Here is a 19900-nt window from a genome sequence, read left to right as displayed (position 1 = left end):
CAATTTGGCATTGACAGGGGTCTCATAGAAACTTAGAAAATTCTAACAGGACTTGACAGGTGAGATGCAGGAGCATGTTCCTGATGGTAGGAAACCAAGGATCATAGTCTAAGGGTATGGAGCAAAGGTTTATATAGAAGCGCAGAATGTGCTGCACAGAATGAGGCCATTTGACCCATTGTGTCTATAGCAATGAAGAAAGAGCTACCCAACTACTCCCATTCTCCAGCCCCTATCTCTGTAGCCTATCTCCATTAGGGCTACACAAGGAGAAATTTCTTCACTCAGAGTGTGTTGAGCCTGTAGAATTAAGAACATAGAACGTAGAACATAGAACATTACAGCACAGTACAGGCCCTTTGGCCCTCGATGTTGTGCTGACCAAGTAAACTACCTCGGAGAATGGTTGAGCCCAAAACATTATGAGTTTTTAAAAAAGGTAGACATAGCTCTTGTGGCTAAAGGGACATGATGGGGGCGGTTGGGGGGGTGTGGGTGGTGGTAGTGGGTGGGTGGAAATTAGGCCACTGAGGTCGATGATCAGCTATGATCGTATAGAATGGAGCAGCAGGCTCAAGGAGTCGAATGGCCTATTCCTATTCACATCTTCCATGTCTCTGTGAGAGGGTCACAGCAGAGGGATGGCCTCGTGGCATTATTACTGGATTCAGATTCCAGAGACCCAGGTAATATTCTGGGTTCAAATTAAACCATGGCAGATGGTGGAAAATAAATTCAATAAAAATCTGGAGATAACAGTCTAATGTTAACCATGTATCCATTGCTGATTGACAGAAATAAAAATAATCTGGTTCACTGATGTCCTTTAGAGAATGAAATCTGCCTGGTTTGGCCTACATGTGACTCCAGACCCACAGCAATGTGGCTGATTCTTAACTGCCCTCTGGCCATTTAGGGACAGGCAGCAAGGCCCTCATTCCTCGAAAGAGTAATAAAAAAAAGCCACTGGAAGCATGGTCCTCCGTTAGAACATAGTTGCTAACTGTCTGCCCAAACATGTACATGCCTGAAGAATATGTTTGTCCTTCACAGTTAGTTGAATTAAACATCTGTTGGATTGTTTGATGCCTTGATACCGACACCCAGTTTCTTACATTACGGGCGTTAACATAAGCATCGCAGCATTAGGTTAAGAACCCTGTTGGAAAAAAGGTACACACAACCTGCATAACCTCCAAGTCCTGAAATGGGCACTGAACACAAAGCTCTGAATCAGAGGCAAAAGTGTATGTCCATGTCACAAGACTTACAGTGCCACAGTGATGAATTATTTTATTGCACCCTTAGTTTTCTGTAACTAGATTTATAACTTCTATAAAGCGCTACAGATTACAAGTTCACAGGGGATAGTAAATTAAACAGCTGGGGTTCTGAAGAAGTGCTTTTGAACAGATTTAATTAAACGATCTTTGAAAATAGTGAAACATGACAAATTCAAATACCCTTGTACGATACAGTTACACTATGCTGGCTCATCACCATTTAATTTTTGCTTTTGGAACCAGGGTTGGGTTTTTATTGTCAGTCTGTTTACAAGAAAGGGAGAGTACTGCTTCAATGATGCTGGATTATGTTTTAAACTAGCATTTGAACATGCAAGAATCACTCTGAAACTGCCTAACTCACGTCACTTTGAAATTTAAATCTGGCTCACATGCTTTTTAAACCTAATTATAGAGGGATTACATCTGAATTGAATCTATAGTGCTAAGATTTGAGCCAAGACCCCTACATACTGGGGCTGCCAACCCTTCAGGATTGGCCTGATTGCCAGGAATTGAAGATCAGCTCTTCAAGACACTGCTTTGTGTGTGTAACACTGGAGAAAAATCACAGGCATACTAAAAACATCACTTTCTTTGAACATTTCTCTTCACCTTATATAAAATGATATTAGGAATGGCTAAAATGTCAATTTGGTGAACTGCCAAACAATATCCAATTTGGTAATGAGTCTTACTGCTTCCCAGTTGGTTTGGGAAAGACAATGTGGCACAAGGAAGGCTTACTCAATGCTGGAGCATGGAGGCAGATCATGTTACGAAACCTCCAGGAATACGTTTAATCAGATTTAGAATTACTGAATCCCTACAGCGTAGATGCAGCCATTCGGCCCATCAAGTCCACACTGACCCTCCTAAGAGTTTCCACCCAGACCCATTCCCCCAACTGTATCACTGTAACCCTGCGCTTCCCTTGACTAATCCACCCAGCCTACACATCCCTGGACATTATGGGCAATTTAGCAGGCTAGTCCAACTAATCTGCACATCTTTGGGCTGTGGGAGGAAACCAGGCCACCTGGAGGAAGCTCGTGCAGACATGGGGAAAAGGTGCAAACTTCACACAGACAGTCACCCAAGGATTGAATTGAACTCAGATCCCTGGTGCTGTGAGGCAGCAGTGCCAACCACTGAGCCGCCGTGCAAACTATGAAAGAAAATAGAGTTAGAAACCCACCTGTGACGGTGCCTTGGACTGGGCTGATGACAAAGGGGAGGCATAAAGTGAACATCTGAGGGGGAGGGCCCAGGCTGCCAGTGTAGTGTACCCTAAGGTCTGGGCTTTGCCAGGACAGCACAGGCTTTTCATTAAATGTCCCGGTGTTGTGGCAATTTCCTAGGAGTTGATCAGTTGTCTCAGTTTTCACTTCATTGTTACAATATAATTTGGTCCTGTGAGCAAGCAGAATACCTGTGCCAAATTTCATCCCACTTCTTGTAAGCACCCTTTATATCACACAGCAATGCACACCCTGCACTCTAGCCCTTGACTCATCCAGGATAGTTTTCCACTGGCTTTCCGGCCAATGACTCATTACTGATGGCACCTTTTAGACCAAATGAAGTCCTTTTTGGAGTACCGTCATTGAAATGCAGGAAATTGGAAGTTCACACACACACACACACACACACACACACACACACACACACACACACACACACACACACACACACACACACACACACACACACATCATAAATTAATCGTGTCTATGCTGTACAGTCTTTGTAAGGCAATAAGCAAATATTCTGTTTTCCAAATGACGTTGACTGAAATATCAGTATTGGTTAGGACAATTAGAGAGTAATACAGGACAAAATATAACACAGTGTGGAGCTGGAAGAACACAGCAGGCCAGGCAGCATCTGAGGAGTAGGAAAGTTGACAGTTTGGGTCAGGATCCTTCCTGGGAAATGGAAGGGAGGTCAGAAATAAATAGAGCAAGGAGGTGTGGGGCTGGGGAAGGTAGGTGGGATGGTGATAGGTGAGTGCAAGTAGGGAGTGGGGAGGATTGATCAATGAGGTGGTAGTTGCGGATCGGTGGGAGAGCAGATGGACAGGTTGTGTCAGGTCAAGGAGGCAGGGACGACCGGGAGGATTGGACATGGGATGAGGCTGGGGGTGAGGACATTTTAAAACTGGTGAAGTCCATGTTTAGGCTATTGGCCTGTAGGCATTTTGAAGTAGTGAAATGATGCCATTCACGTTGCTGAGAGAACAAATAGTTTAACGTTTTATCTTAAGATACGTCACAAACAAGAATACAGTATTCCCTTCGTATGGCATTGGGCTTGTGTATATCTTATGCTTAAAGCTCCAGATGTAAGCATGGAGCTCCTGGCTCAGAAGGGAGTCTGCTAAGCACTGAATCACACTTGATATTCTTACTTCCAACAGATCAAACACACCAGAGTTAAAAATGAAATGAGCGCAACTTAGATTATGGTTAGACCACTGAGCTCCCAATCTTTGCAGCAAGCAAACTTACACTACAATCTCATGGGAAGGTGATTAGAATGCAGTGCAGTGAGGATAGTGGTTTGAGAGCACTGAAGAGAATGAATGACACTTGAACAAGCCTGGCACAGAAAGGGCTGGTCGTGTAATGGCCAGTTTGAGAGAAATAGCTCTAATCTGCTAATCGGGAACAGATTGAAATGTAGTGGATTTGCATGGATATGGCTGCCTTCATGGGCTCAATGGACTCAAGCCCACATTGTTCTACTTTCTGCCTGCATCATGGGGCCATAACATTGGATGTCTGTGCTGCAATCTCAAAGCTGCTTGACTCAGCTAGACTGTTCCGACACTCAATCTGATTCTGCTGCCTTTACATTATGAAGTGTAGGTATTGTCAAACTCTCAGTAAGTCCAATAAACTCTTCATGAACATTCTAATATACAGAACGCTGGGAACAGCTCTCTAATACAGTTCACCCATTCTCCCCTTTCCAGAGCTTAAAATAACGTGTCTGCTCCTGTCAGAATTATATCAACATTATTTACATATTCATTATGAGTACAGCTTTAGGTCCCTTATCTAAAGAAAGGCTTGTACTGGGGACTGACCAGAGAAGGCTAATTCATCAGATCCAGGGTATGGAGGGAATTAATGATAAGCAGAGATTGAGTAGGTTGGGCCTGTGCTCGTTGGTGCTCAGCAGAATGAGAGGAGATTTTATTAAAATATGCAAGATTCTTAGGAGTCTTGGCAGGGTAGATATTAAAAGGTTATTACCCCTTGTGGAAGAGTCTTGGACCAGAGGACATCATCTCAGATTAAGTGGTCATCCATTTAAGACAGAGATGAGGGTGAATTCCTCTCTCAGAAGATAGTGACTCTATGGAAATCTTCACCACTGTCAGCTATTGAGGCTGGTACATGAACTATGTTCAAGGCAGACTTTTAATCAGTAAGGGAATCAGGTGTGCTGATGAAAGGCAGGAAAGTGGACTTGAAGATTATCTGATCAACCATGATCTCATTGAATGGCTGGGCAGCTGTGATGGCTGAATGGCCTAATTCTGTTCCTACGTATTATGGTGTTATCATTTTGAATCCAAATCTTCTAAACAATTATTACTCATCTCGAATTGCCGGCCATTTCTACTTTACCCTAGCTGGCCTTTTCTCATTATACTCTGGTACATTTCATGGCAGAGCTAATTAAATTGTCCTTTATTTCTGCTGCAAGGAATTTGCACGCCTTGCATATTTCCTACTTGCATTCAGCAGCATTATGAATAAACAGTTTATCATTTTTGTACAAATAATTGTTACTGTGAATTTAGCAACAAACCAAAACCATGGCAACAACTGTGATTGTTCCCTGCTCCTTTTGTTCATTTTACCATGACAACCTTGTCCCAGTTGGTTGTGCAGAAGTCATAGGATGAGTTAGTAGTTCAGAGCCCAGCATCTAGGCTTTCATTGCACTGCAACACAGTCCAAAGCTGCACAGGTTAAGTGGATAGGCCATGCTAAATTGTCCCTAGTGTCCAGGGTATGCAGGCTAGGTGGGTTAGCCACGGTAACTGTGAGGTTACAGGGAGAGGGTGGGGGTCTGAGTGGGCTGCTTTTTGGAGGGCTGGTGTGGACCTGATGAGCTGAATGGCCTCCTCCCGCACTGTGGGGATTCTATGATTACCAGGGTCCTATTTATCAGATAAGGTGCTAAACATAGGTTGTGTTTATGCTCTCTCGATATTCTGTGGGTCCTTTTTTTTGTGTCATAAGACCAGTGGAGTTCTGTAGTGTCCTCACCAGTATATATATTCTTCAATCAAGAAGACATCAAAAACCAGATTATCTCTTTGAGAGCTTGCAGTGTTCAAATTGGCTGCAGTGTTTCTAACATTACTCGAGTAATATTATTGCATTTTTGGAAGCCTTACGGCATACCGATATTGTGAAATTTCTTCCTTATAGCATACTGGGATAAATTAACAATCTTTCTTTTCTTCTGTTATGAAATGCATAGGAACAATATTTTGAATGAAGGAAATGCTTTTGTTTAATCAAAATGCTACAAAATGATTTTGCATTTAGTAGCATTTTGATTAAACAAAATTGTTTCCTTCATGCAAAATATTGTATCTGTCTCCAATCAAAAAGCAATGAACCAGTTCAGCAGAAACATGAAGGATCCATTTACAAGATTTTATTGAGTGAATAAAAGAGAGCATTTTATCATTTACAGACTCATGGGAACATCACCACTCGTAGGTCACCTTCTAAGCCTGACACCAGGTGGTTCATGACCCTGACCTTGACTCTCTTGGACATACTTCAGCCAATTGGCATAACTCACCAGGTGGGAGACTCGTTGGATAGTTCTTCCACTGAGCAGGCATGAATTTGATGGGGAGAATCGCTTCCTCCTGCACAATTTATTTCCATCTTTACTTCTATGACTAGTCTCCAGTTTCAAGAACAATGTGAGTGACTTTGGAGCCTCAATCATCGTATGGTATTAACTGCATCATTTTTACAGTTTGATTTATTAGTGTTTAATACAATTAATATTATTAGTGCATTTGGCTAGATGGTTAGGATGAGGTGCAGAAAAGAACCAACAGTGATTGGTTTGATGGCTGTGAGAACAGAGTTAGCCACTTCACCAACTCCCACATATTACCCCCGGTAATATCATGGCATAAGCCATGGACAATGATGATGCTACATAGAATTTCTACAGCATGGAACAAGGCCCTTCGGCCCAACAAGTCCACATCAACCCTCAGAGCATCCCACTCAGAATCATTCCCCTATAAACCCACCAAACCTACACATCCCTGAACACTACGGACAATTTAACATGGCCAATCCACCTAGCATACACATCTTTGGACTGTGGGAGGAAACCGGAGCACCCGGAGGAAACCCACGCAGACAGGCGGAGAATGTTCAAACAACACAGACAGTCGCCCGAGGCTGGAATCAAACCCAGGTTCCTGGCGCTGTGAGGCAGCAGTGCTAGCCACTGTGCCACCACATAAAAAGAGAGAAGTAAAGTATAAATATTGGAAGAATGTTCTTAGATGAGAAATATTTAAATCGTAAAATAATATTTCAACTGACCTTTCAGCTGGGGCAATGATGTGACATCGCAGGTGATAAAGGTAGTTCTTCCAGGTCCATATCTCAAGTCAAACTCTGCCTTAGTAATTTCACCTTGTGCCTGGTTGATATCACATATAACCACCTGCAAAGGTGAAAAATAGACCCTTATGCCATCCATTGAAACACACAGTGCTGCATTATGAAATGAGAAGATAATTACTCCAATAACCCTTTGTCCATTTATGGTTAAGGGTGGTGAAGAATCATCGAATCATTAGAACAGACATTAGAAGTCCATTCAACTTATTGGTTGAACTTCCCCACTGATCCTACTACCAATCAGTTTAAATCTATGTCCCTAGTCCCTAGTAAGGCAAAGAAAATAAGATTGACTCTATCCAGGGCCCGCAGAACCTTGTGCAACTCAATCAAATCAACCCTCAACTTCCTCTGTTCGAAGGATCACAATTCAACCTACGCAATCTCTCCTCACAGCTGCAAAAGGTACCTTGGCTGGTGATTGACTGAACAATCAGCACTGTTAAAATAAATCCTTATTTTCATTAATGCAAACAGCAAAATCATGGAATCCCCACAGAGTGGTAAGTGGCCATTCGGCCCATTGAGTCCACACCACCCCTCTGTAGAACAACCACTCAGACCTATGCCTCCCAACAATATCCATGTGATCCTGCATTTCTCATGACGAATACTCCAGATCTGCATATTCCTAGATGCTATGTGCAATGTCATATGGCCAATCCACCTAACCTGCACATCATTGGACTGTGGGAGGAAACTGGAGCATAAACCCATGCAGACACAGGGAGAATGTGCAAGCTCCACACTGGTATTTGCCCGAGGGTGGTGTCAAATCCGGGTTCCTGGCACCATGAGGCAGCACTGTGCCACCCTGGGAAGAAGGAAAGAGCATCTCCCATTTCAGAACGCTCTGAAGTGTTTCACAGATGACGAATTTTTTCATTACCTGGTTGCAATATTGTAAACCATCGCAAAGCTTAAAAAAAATCCACTCAGGAGAGAACTCTGAGGCTAAGTGGATCTTTGACCAACTTAAACAAAAATAGTATAATATTTTGTCATTTTACAAACCTTTAAATTTTAAATCATTAGCTGGATCACATCTGCTTCATGTAGAGTTTGAAGACAAAACAGTAGATAAGCATGATTCAATCAACGCATTCTGCAACATTAAAACTACAAAATCATACGTTATAGGACCAGAGTTAGGTCATTCAGCCCAGCAAGTCCACTCTGCCATGGCCGGTATGTTTCTCAACCTCATTCTCCTGCATCTCCCTGCAACCTTTGATCTCATTACTAACAAGAACCTATCTATCTCCATTTCTTACACTCTGTTTAAGGTTCTCTGTTTTTTGCACTCTGGTTCTCATACTCTGTTTCAGCTCCTCTGTTTTGCACACTCTGTTAAGTCTGAGCCCAGATATTTTGCCTCTCACCCCCTCAATTCCAGCCTTCCCCAGCCTCCCTTCAGCTGGTTTTATATTCTTGATACATTGCTGATGTAGTTATATCTGTCCTCTGTTCTTGACCACAACTCCACTCATTGAAATGCTATTCAAAAGCAAATATTAGGTGCTTTGATGTGCAGCTTCTTGTTTCCATAGCAACTCTTTTTTCATCATGGAAGCAACCTTAACTACTGATAAGCTCCATCATTCATTATTGAGTAAGCAAATGATTAACTTCAGTAATTTTCAAGGCTGTTTTAGATGGTAGTGGAAGCATCTCATGTCTCTTTTAAAATTAGTTCATGTTTTCCACCATCCTTTCTGTAGATATTTCTTTTTAACTGTTATCTCAAAACAGGATGCTGCTGCTGCACATTTTTTTTCACATTCCAAATTGATCTTCAGCATTTGTCGGCTACCAGTTGCCATTCCACCTTTATCTTAATTTTTACTTAGCAGTCAAATATCCATCTTCCTGAACAGAAATTACACCAGAACTTGTGGTTCTACAGCACCAGTGACATCTGTAGCTCAATGGTTACCACTCTTATCTCCAAGTCTACTGATTAGTCACACCAGGACCTGACCTTAATATTTAGACTGAAGCCACCGAGAGAGTGCTCATTGCTAGAAGTGCTGCCTTTCTGATGGGATACCCACCATATGTTATAGAGTCCTGGAGTTATAGAGTAATGCAGCATGGAAACAGGCCCTTTGGCCCAAACTGGTCCATGCTGACCATGGTGCCCACTCAGCTAGTTCCAATTGCCCACATTTGGTCCATAATTCTCTAAAACTTTTCATCCATGTACCTATACAAACATTTTTTTAATACGTTGCTATTGTACCTGCCTCAACCACTTCCTCTGGCAGCCCATTCCATCTATGCCCCACTCTCTGTGTGAAGAAGTTGCCGCTCAGGTCATTCTTAAATCCTTTCACCTTAGACCTATGCCTTCTAGTTTTCAATTCCTCATCCCTGGGAAAAAAGACTATATGCATTCATCCCATCTATGTTGTGAGCAAACAGAGTTGCAGGATTTTAACACAGTGACAGTGACGGAAATGGCAATTTTGTTCCCGGCCAGGATGGTGTATGGCTTGGAGGGGTATTTGTAGGTGGTCATGCTGCCCTTGCCCTTCTCTATGGAAACTTGGTACAGCAACTGCTTTGCCCAGGACCGTAAGAAACTACAGAAGGTTGTGTGCACAGCCCAGACCATCATGGAATACAACTTGCCATCCATGGACTCCATTTACACTTCTCATTGCCATAGAAAGGCTACCATGATCATCAAAGACCCATTCGGCCCTGTTCATGCTCTCCCACAACCTCTTCTGTCAGGCAGAAGATACAGCAGCTTGAACACATGCACAAGCAGGTTCAAGGGCAACTTATTCCTGACTGTTATTAGACTGCTGAATGGACTTTCTAACATTAAATAATGTTGATCTTGTTGATGTTGATCATGCTTTGAGCACCTCCTCTGCACATTAACCTTGTATGCCTCGCTCTGACTAAGAACTGTGATCTGCACGTCCTTGTTGACTATGATCTGCCTGTACTGACCACAATCAAAGTTCTTCAGTCTTTTTAGGTACAAGTGACTACAATAAATCAAATTGTGAACAGGTTGGAGGCTGCAGGTAGCAGGGCAATTTACAATGAAGCCCACCCTCTGCAAAACTTTGGTGGGTCCTGTAAAAGTCTGCCTCTAGAAACAGTGGAGGTCAAATAGAAGTATTAAAGGGGTATCAGAGATAATGGGAACTGCAGATGCTGGAGAATTCCAAGATAATAAAATGTGAGGCTGGATGAACACAGCAGGCCAAGCAGCATCTCAGGAGCACAAAAGCTGACGTTTCGGGCCTAGACCCTTCATCAGAGAGGGAGATGGGGTGAGGGTTCTGGAATAAATAGGGAGAGAGGGCACCCCCAGCTACCTACTAACCTCATCCCACCTCCTTGACCTGTCCGTCTTCCCTGGACTGACCTATCCCCTCCCTACCTCCCCACCTATACTCTCTCCGCCTATCTTCTTTACTCTCCATCTTCGGTCCGCTTCCCCCTCTAAAAACTAGATGACATGTCCATCATGGGCCTCCTGCACTGCCACAATGATGCCACCCGAAGGTTGCAGGAACAGCAACTCATATTCCGCCTGGGAACCCTGCAGCCTAATGGTATCAATGTGGACTTCACCAGTTTCAAAATCTCCCCTTCCCCAACTGCATCCCAAAACCAGTCCAACCTGTCTCTGCCTCCCTAACCGGTTCTTCCTCTCACCCATCCCTTCCTCCCACCCCAAGCCGCACCCCCATCTACCTACTAACCTCATCCCACCTCCTTGACCTGTCCGTCTTCCCTGGACTGACCTATCCTCTCCCGACCTCCCCACCTATACTCTCTCCACCTATCTTCTTTACTCTCCATCTTCGGTCCGCCTCCCCCTCTCTCCCTATTTATTCCAGTTCCCTCTCCCCATCCCCCTCTCTGATGAAGGGTCTAGGCCCGAAACGTCAGCTTTTGTGCTCCTGAGATGCTGCTTGGCCTGTTGTGTTCATCCAGCCTCACATTTTATTATCTTAGAAGTATTAAAGGATTTGGGTCAAAGGCATAAGGGATCACATCACAGATCAGCCATGATCTCATTAAATGGCGGAATAGGCTTGATGAGCTGAATGGTCTACTCCTGCTGCTATGTTCCTCTACGTAGATCATTAAAATTTTATCGACGTGTTACAGGACTTTGGTCTGTACTTGCCTAGAACTCTTCTGTTCCCGTTCGAGGTGTACCACACGATGTTACCTGGTGATCTGTTACTGTTGATTCTTGGCAAGTTCTCACTCAACCTTAAAGCTTACACCCTGTACCAATCTCACAGGTATGTTGCACACCCTCAAACTCCAACTTGCATTTCAAAACATGATGGTTTAACGAACAAGAAAAGCAGGTTGGGCCAATCATTCCGTCCTGGGTCCTGCCCTTGATCCCTTTGAAAGATCGAATGGCATGCTCCTACTTGTAAGCCTTAAGTCTCCTTTTGCGCTCAGTTAAAAAAAGTGATCTAATTCATAGGACAGTATTGTGATTTGCTATTGTAACGGGCAAAGCAAGACTCAGCATGATCAAGTTACTAAGATAATAAAATGTGAGGCTGGATGAACACAGCAGGCCAAGCAGCATCTCAGGAGCACAAAAGCTGACGTTTCGGGCCGAGACCCTTCATCAGTGAGGGGGATGGGGTGAGGGTTCTGGAATAAATAGGGAGAGAGAGGGAGGCGGACCGAAGATGGAGAGAAAAGAAGATAGGTGGAGAGAGTATAGGTGGGGAGGTAGGGAGGGGATAGGTCAGTCCAGGGAAGACGGACAGGTCAAGGAGGTGGGATGAGGTTAGTAGGTAGATGGGGGTGCGGCTTGGGGTGGGAGGAAGGGATAGGTGAGAGGAAGAACAGGTTAGGGAGGCAGAGACAGGTTGGACTGCTTTTGGGATGCAGTGGATGGAGGGGAAGAGCTGGGCTGGTTGTGTGGTGCAGTGGGGGGAGGGGAAGAACTGGGCTGGTTTAGGGATGCAGTTGGGGAAGGGGAGATTTTGAAACTGGTGAAGTCCACATTGATACCATTAGGCTGCAGGGTTCCCAGGCGGAATATGAGTTGCTGTTCCTGCAACCTACGGGTGGCATCATTGTGGCACTGCAGGAGGCCCATGATGGACATGTCATCTAAATCATGGGAGGGGGAGTGGAAATGGTTTGCGACTGGGAGGTGCAGTTGTTTGTTGCGAACTGAGCGGAGATGTTCTGCAAAGCGGTCTCCAAGCCTCCGCTTGGTTTCCCCAATGTAGAGGAAGCCACACCGGGTACAGTGGATGCAGTATACCACATTGGCAGATGTGCAGGTGCACCTATGCTAAATGTAGAATGTCATCTTGGGTGAGGGGATAGGGGTGAGGGAGGAGGTGTGGGGGCAAGTGTAGCATTTCCTGCGGTTGCAGGGGAAGGTGCCAGGTGTGGTGGGGTTGGAGGGCAGTGTGGAGTGAACAAGGGAATCACGGAGAGAGTGGTCTCTCTGGAAAGCAGACAGGGGTGGGGATGGAAAAATGTCTTGGGTGGTGGGGTCGGATTGTAGATGGCGGAAGTGTCGGAGGATGATACATTGTATCCGGAGGTTGGTGGGGTGGTGTGTGAGAACGAGGGGGATCCTCTTTGGGCGGTTGTGGCGGGGGCGGGGTGTGAGGGATGTGTTGCGGGAAATGCAGGAGATGCGGTCAAGGGCATTCTCGATCACTGTGGGGGGAAAGTTGCGGTCCTTGAAGAACTTGGACATCTGGGATGTGCGGGAGTGGAATGTCTCATCGTGGGAGCAGATGCGGCGGAGGCGGAGGAATTGGGAATAGGGGACGGAATTTTTGCAGGAGGGTGGGTGGGAGGAGGTGTATTCTAGGTAGCTGTGGGAGTCGGTGGGCTTGAAATGGACATCAGTTACAAGCTGGTTGCCTGAGATGGAGACTGAGAGGTCCAGGAAGGTGAGGGATGTGCTGGAGATGGCCCAGGTGAACTGAAGGTTGGGGTGGAAGGTGTTGGTGAAGTGGATGAACTGTTCGAGCTCCTCTGGGGCGCAAGAGGCGGCGCCGATACAGTCATCAATGTACCGGAGGAAGAAGTGGGGTTTGGGGCCTGTGTAGGTGTGGAAGAGGGACTGTTCCACGTAACCTACAAAGAGGCAGGCATAGCTGGGGCCCATGCGGGTGCCCATAGCCACCCCCTTAGTCTGTAGGAAGTGGGAGGAGTCAAAAGAGAAGTTGTTGAGGGTGAGGACGAGTTCGGCTAGGCGGATGAGGGCGTCGGTGGAGGGGGACTGGTCGGGCCTGCGGGACAGGAAGAAGCGGAGGGCCTTGAGGCCATCTGCATGCGGAATGCAGGTGTATAGGGACTGGATGTCCATGGTGAAGATGAGGTGTTGGGGGCCAGGGAATTGGAAGTCCTGGAGGAGGTGGAGGGCGTGGGTGGTGTCACGGATGTAGGTGGGGAGTTCCTGGACCAAAGGGGAGAAAATGGAGTCCAGATAGGTGGAGTTGAGTTCGGTGGGGCACGAGCAGGCTGAGACGATGGGTCGACCAGGGCAGGCAGGTTTGTGGATTTTGGGAAGGAGATAGAAACGGGCCGTGCGGGGTTGGGGAACAATGAGGTTGGAGACCTTGTTCGCTCCACACTGCCCTCCAACCCCACCACACCCGGCACCTTCCCCTGCAACCGCAGGAAATGCTACACTTGCCCCCACACCTCCTCCCTCACCCCTATCCCAGGCCCCAAGATGACATTCCACATTAAGCAGAGGTTCACCTGCACATCTGCCAATGTGGCATACTGCATCCACTGTACCCGGTGTGGCTTCCTCTACATTGGGGAAACCAAGCGGAGGCTTGGAGACCGCTTTGCAGAATACCTCCGCTCAGTTCGCAACAAACAACTGCACCTCCCAGTCACAAACCATTTCCACTCCCCCTCCCATTCTTTAGATGACATGTCCATCATGGGCCTCCTGCACTGCCACAATGATGCCACCCGTAGGTTGCAGGAACAGCAACTCATATTCCGCTTGGGAACCCTGCAGCCTAATGGTATCAATGTGGACTTCACCAGTTTCAAAATCTCCCCTTCCCCAACTGCATCCCTAAACCAGCCCAGTTCGTCCCCTCCCCCCACTGCACCACACAACCAGCCCAGCTCTTCCCCTCCACCCACTGCATCCCAAAACCAGTTCAACCTGTCTCTGCCTCCCTTCTTCCTCTCACCCATCCGTGCCTCCCACCTCAAGCCGCACCTCCATCTACCTACTAACCTCATCCCACCTCCTTGACTTGTCCGTCTTCCCTGGACTGACCTATCCCCTCCCTACCTCCCCACCTATACTCTCTCCACCTATCTTCTTTTCTCTCCATCTTCAGTCCGCCTCCCCCTCTCTCCCTATTTATTCCAGAACCCTCACCCCATCCCCCTCTCTGATGAAGGGTCTCGGCCCGAAACGTCAGCTTTTGTGCTCCTGAGATGCTGCTTGGCCTGCTGTGTTCATCCAGCCTCACATTTTATTATCTTGGATTCTCCAGCATCTGCAGTTCCCATTATCTCTCATCATCAAGTTACTCTTCAGATTATTGATTGCTGCATTACCTTAATATCCAGTGCAAGGCTTAACACTGGCTGCAGTAATAAGGGAGATGTTGTTCCTTAGATAAGATGTTGAAATGAGCCCATTTGTCCTTTCAGCTGGATGTAAAATATCTCTCCGTACTGTTGCACAAAATAGGCAGGGCATTTTTCCACAGTAACCCAGCCAAAAGTTACCCCTCAACCAAATCGATTATCTGGCAAACATTATAAACATTGCCATTGATGTGAGCTTGCCGTGTGTAAATTGGGCATGTTACAATAATGAATGGCTTCACCGGCAGTGAAGCATTTTGGGAAATCCTCGGATCATTTGTAAATATCATTTTTTCTTTCCATTGACCCACAGCTAATTGCTGCGTAAGCCAAAGGGAGCAAAGATTATGGAAAATCAGCTGACCAGAATTTGGCCGAAGGGAAAAGAGCCTGGAATTCCATTTTAGTTCTCTGTCGAGCACTCAGCAAAAGCAGACAAACTGGCTAAAAGTGGACATTTACCTAATTTCTCTGGTGACTTTACAGTTCTCCCATTAAGATGATAGAGAGAGGATAAAACATTATAAGTCCCCATTTCTTATTTTAAATATTGATTCCTGTGGCTAACTTCTTCCCTTTGATTGCTTTACTTTGAAGTTTCCTGTCAAACATTACTGCATTAGATTTCTAGTTATCAAGTATTTAGCTAAATTTTCTAATGCTTGCATTTTATAGACACGATGTACACAACCAGCTGATTGATACTTTACTCAGCACTCTGAACTGAACATGTACCAAACCTCTCAGCTTATCTGCTTTCAAATTCTGTCCTTTTGAATTAAATATATTTGACTTTTTAATGCATTTGTGCAAAGTATTACAGTCTACCATTTACCAGGGGTATTAATTATTTCACTAAGTACCTTGTCTACCAATATTCGAAGGTACAAGCCTCAAATAACTGTGGTCACTAAACAATCCCCTGGTCTATCTGATGTCATCTGAGTTGTGGTTAATTGTACATTCACAACCATTTAATCATCATATTAATCAAAATACCTTCAATGCATTTAACTTTCTATTTCCAATGATTGCGCATTCCACTTTTAGATGACTGTGTAACCAGATATGTTTATGCTCAGTCATAAAACTCCATCTACTGTATCAAAGAAATGAATAGGCATTTAGCCTGTGAATATATCTCAACCAGAAGAGCATCATGTAAGCAAATAATATTTATGCCAGGTGTCCATATTTTGAGGAATACTAGGAATGGGAGTAGGTCATTTAGTTCCTCAAAATGATGCATTTTATTTCTTTAATGGTGTTTGAGTGTTGAAATCAAGGCCAGAATTTACTGTCCATCCCTGATTGTCCCTTAAGGTTCAGCTGCATTACTGTGCGTTTGGAATTATATGCAGGCCAGACCAGGTAGTGATGGCAGATTTCCTCCCCTAAAGGGGGCCGGTTTTTGCAACATAAAGATAATTGTCAAGGTTACCATCACTGAGACTAACTTTATTACCTAGATTTATTAATTGAATGTAAAATACACTATGGCGGCATTTTAACATTTTAATAGACAGAGCCTCTGGAGAATTAGTTCAGCGACACTACCATCTCCTGATGCCATTCAATTAGTCATGACTGGCTTGTACCTTAAATTCATTTACATAATGTACAACAGTACAGCAATCTAAACTAGTGTCATTTGCTTCCACATGATCCATATCCCTTTGTTCCTTGCCTGGTCATGTAACTGTCTAAGTGTGTCTTAAATATTGCGAGCATCTTTGCGTCTACGGCCTCCCTAGTAGTGCATTCCAGACACCTACAATCCTCTGTATAAAAATCTTTCCTTACACATCTCCTTTAAACATTTTCCCTTTCACCTTAACCCCATCCCCCCATGACACCTTCCCCATCTTAGTATTTGATGTCCTTGTTCTTTCCAATAACAATCTTGAATCTAACAGACTTACGACCACAGTCTGCAAAATGCTCTTCCAGTTCGATATTGATTTGTTAAGTAAGTGGGCAAATGTTGGCAAATGGAGTATAATTTGGGAAAATGTGAAGCTATTCATTTTGGAATGGTAAACAAAACTACAATATCACTTAAAAGAAGGAAAACTACAGAAAGCTGCAATTCCAAGGGACTTGACAAGTGAAGTCCCAACTTGTTTAGCCTTTGCTCATAACACAATCCATCCATACCAGGGATCATGCGAGTGAACCACCTTTGAACTGCCTCCAATATCTTTCATTAATTGAGGTAATTAAAACTGCTCACAGTACTCCAGCTGTGGTCTCACCTGCACCTCATACAGTTGTAGTAAGACTTCCCTACTTATATACTCCAACTGCCTTGAAACAACGGCCAACATTTCATTAGCCTTTCTGATTACCTGCTGCACCTGCGTGCTAACTTACTTTCGTCCAGAAGTACCCCGACTTTCCTTTATTGTTTTTTGATACTCTGACCAAATGGCAGCTGTTAGATCTGTCTTGTAAATATCAATGAGCCCAATTTTTGAGGAGTTAGGGTTCCAGGTTTAATCGCTCAGCTCTAATTTTAGATTATGTTGCCATTGTCATTCATCTCCCACCAGAGAAAATAAGAATTCATAGAACAGATCAGCTGTCTTCCCAGTAAAATAATTGCTCCTATGACATTCAATCATTCTATATCAAGCTGGAAAATCTCCATCCATAGTGTGATATAACTCCAAAGCTTCTCCATCTCCCTTCCTCGCCTCCTCTTTAACACTCCACTCACTTTTCCCAACTCCCCTCAAGCCTTCTCTGCCTCCCTGCCACCTCCCACCCCTTTGTTTACTTCAGCCTTCCCCCTCAGTCATCCTTCACCCTGATATTCCCCCTTGCTTCTTTCTTCTTCTCCCCACTCTTCCTTCCATACCTAGCCCCTTTGACCACACCTCATCCTCTTCCCAACTCTCCAATATTCCCTTCCCAATCCACCAATCTCCTCTGCACACTTCTTTAGCCTCTCTGAGCCAACCCTACCCCATGCCCTCTCCACCACTGATTCCCATCCCTTCTTCGTTCTCCTGCCAATTCCTCACCCCTCATTGTCAGCTTTCTTCCCCTCCCCCCCCTTGCTGCTTGTGGATCTTTTTAGGGAGATGGCTATCCAGATCCAGGGGCTACGGGCACAAATCTCTCCATGGCAACTAGTGAAATTTCAACACAAATGAATTAAAATGGTCTGGAACCTAGAGTTAATCACAGTCATGGTGACTAATGCTCTTTCATAAAAATCCATCTGAGGGGCTAATGCCCCTTTAAGGAAGGTAAAATCCACCATCCTTACCCAGCCTGGCTGCATATGCCTCCAGCCCCACAGCAATGTGGTTGGCTCTCGTCTCCCCAAAGAAAATGCCCCTGGGAGGCCATTCAGTCCAAGGGCAATTAGAGAATGGACAATAAATACTGGCCTTGACAGTGACAACTCACATCACATGAACTATTTTTTAATAACAAAGGCTACTGAAATCTTAATCAATATTGACCACAAAGCTTCCACATCTTTAGATTTCATCTGGAAACAGGAAGAACGGCGGTCGTCAGCTGTGCTCTGAAGAATGCAAATCATCTGCCAGACTAAGTTTGAGTACACAAATCTGTTTATCACTGATAGCAACAACTTCCTCTCCCAGCGCTGAGCAGGAAGCATATGTACTGGATCACTGTCAATCCCTGGTCCCCTTCATCCACCCCCGTAGGAAAGATATCCAGTCGGTCCGTAACAAAGCACAAAGAGTGTGAAGTGAATGGTTTCAATGCTGAACTTTCTCTGCGCTGTCTGCAGTTTGGGAGCCTGACAGTGTGGAATGGAATAGGAGGGTCTGGAATCGACGGGAACAGGACGGGACCAGAAACAGCGTGGGTGACGATTGACAAAAAGGAAGAAAAAGGTGGCCGATAAATAATCCTTGAGTTTTGAAGTCGATACCAACCTGCAAGCAAGCACTCCACTTCCAGCTACTCAACACTGTCACTGCAATAGAAAGTAAAACCTGTTCCACACACTTCTCAATTGATGGTCTAAAACTTGAAAGCGAAGCTGTTACTAAAGGAAAGGCAAATAACTATTGCTGCCTCGCAAAACAAATAGATGTTATACAACATGCAAAGCAACAAATACATTTCTACAGCTCCCCATTCCAGCGGTTCTGGATTGGAATGTCCTTCTGGGTTACCTGTGCGCCTTTCTTTAAGAGAGATTCAGCGAACGCCTTTCCCAGCCCTTGTGACGCGCCTGTTATCAAACCCACACAGTTCTTCAGGATCATCTCACTAGCGGTGCTGCGCTGCTCCGATTTTTCAACTGGGAACTTGCTGTGCTCCTACCTGCTCTCGCACTGACAAGGGACTTCTTGCTGCCTACTGAACAACGCTGCAAGCTGGCCCATGGCCAGGAAACGCCTGCAACACGACAATTTCAAGAAGTAGCAGCCAGTTTCCAAAACCCTGTTTTCCAAACCTTCAGTCCATCGTCCTAAACTAACAAGATGGGGTTACTTGAAACAGTGAACCTGGGTGTGGAGCAGTTTGCAAAATACATCTCATATTTACATCTGTATTTTTTTGTTAAAAATGATAGAAATAAGAAAATAAATTAAGAAACAAATTGGCCTCAAATGCATATCAATGTGGTCTGGTTCAAGTAAGATAACAACGTGGAGAGCTGGATGGACACAGCAGGCCAAGCAGCATTAGAGGAGCCGGAAAAGCTGACGTTTCGGGGCTGGAAGAGGGATCTGAAGCAAGGTCCAGACCTGAAACGTCTGGTAATTGTCAGCCAAGCTATTATTTGGGGTTCCACATTACTAAAAAAAAAATTAAAAATAAAGAATGAGAGGAAACACCGGGTTTTGTATTGAATAAAAAAGCAATTGAAACCACTAAAAAACAGGTGGGAGACTGGATTTAAAAATGATCCCATTGGTCAAGTTGATTGTATTGGAAAGTAAACTGAAAGTCGAACTGCCTACCGGAGCTAAGAAAATGGAGATAATTTAAGTACTAACACGGCAATTGTATGAAGTTGAAACACAAGAGAGACAATGTACTCTGAGTAGTGAGACATCTGAATCAGTTCATGTCGAGTTGCAATTAAAGCAATTTGAACATGAGGAAATAATGAAAATGCTAGAGATGGAATTTGAGGCAAGATAACCACTATTTCTCAAATGTCGCAGATAAACCCAGAACTACATTAAGAGACACAGGAGCTACTCAAACACTTTTCCCCCAGAGAATGCAAAGAAATTTAAAATGTTAATAAATGACAAAAATGGGGAGTTCATCCCATTCAAAGTGCAACTGGTGAGTGACTTGTCTGGAACAGTGGTCATTGGAGTTGTTGAG

At 44.7% G+C, this 19900-nt stretch overlaps 1 protein-coding gene across 7 annotated transcripts in view; it reads right to left on the bottom strand.

The window, feature by feature from the left end:
* The window catches only part of LOC125451040 (15-hydroxyprostaglandin dehydrogenase [NAD(+)]-like), a 64484-nt gene extending 45465 nt beyond the window's left edge, over positions 1 to 19019 (bottom strand). For 4 of the 7 annotated variants that reach the window (XM_048527720.2, XM_048527718.2, XM_048527716.2 and 1 more), the window contains exons 1-2: positions 18730 to 19019; positions 6887 to 7010 (exon numbers count right to left, since the gene is read on the bottom strand). In XM_048527720.2, the coding sequence (XP_048383677.2) occupies positions 6887 to 7010; positions 18730 to 18822 (217 nt within the window). In that variant the 5' untranslated portion in view covers positions 18823 to 19019. Of the gene's footprint in view, positions 1 to 6886; positions 7011 to 18729 lie in introns of those variants that run through there. The other 3 variants (XM_048527717.2, XM_048527719.2, XM_059644867.1) reach the window with 3 other exon arrangements.
* Between the last annotated feature and the right edge of the window lie 881 nt (positions 19020 to 19900).

The sequence above is a fragment of the Stegostoma tigrinum genome, chromosome 3, assembly GCF_030684315.1.
Source record: "Stegostoma tigrinum isolate sSteTig4 chromosome 3, sSteTig4.hap1, whole genome shotgun sequence".
Lineage (NCBI taxonomy): Eukaryota > Metazoa > Chordata > Chondrichthyes > Orectolobiformes > Stegostomatidae > Stegostoma > Stegostoma tigrinum.
This window is presented reverse-complemented; position numbering and strand designations above follow the sequence as displayed.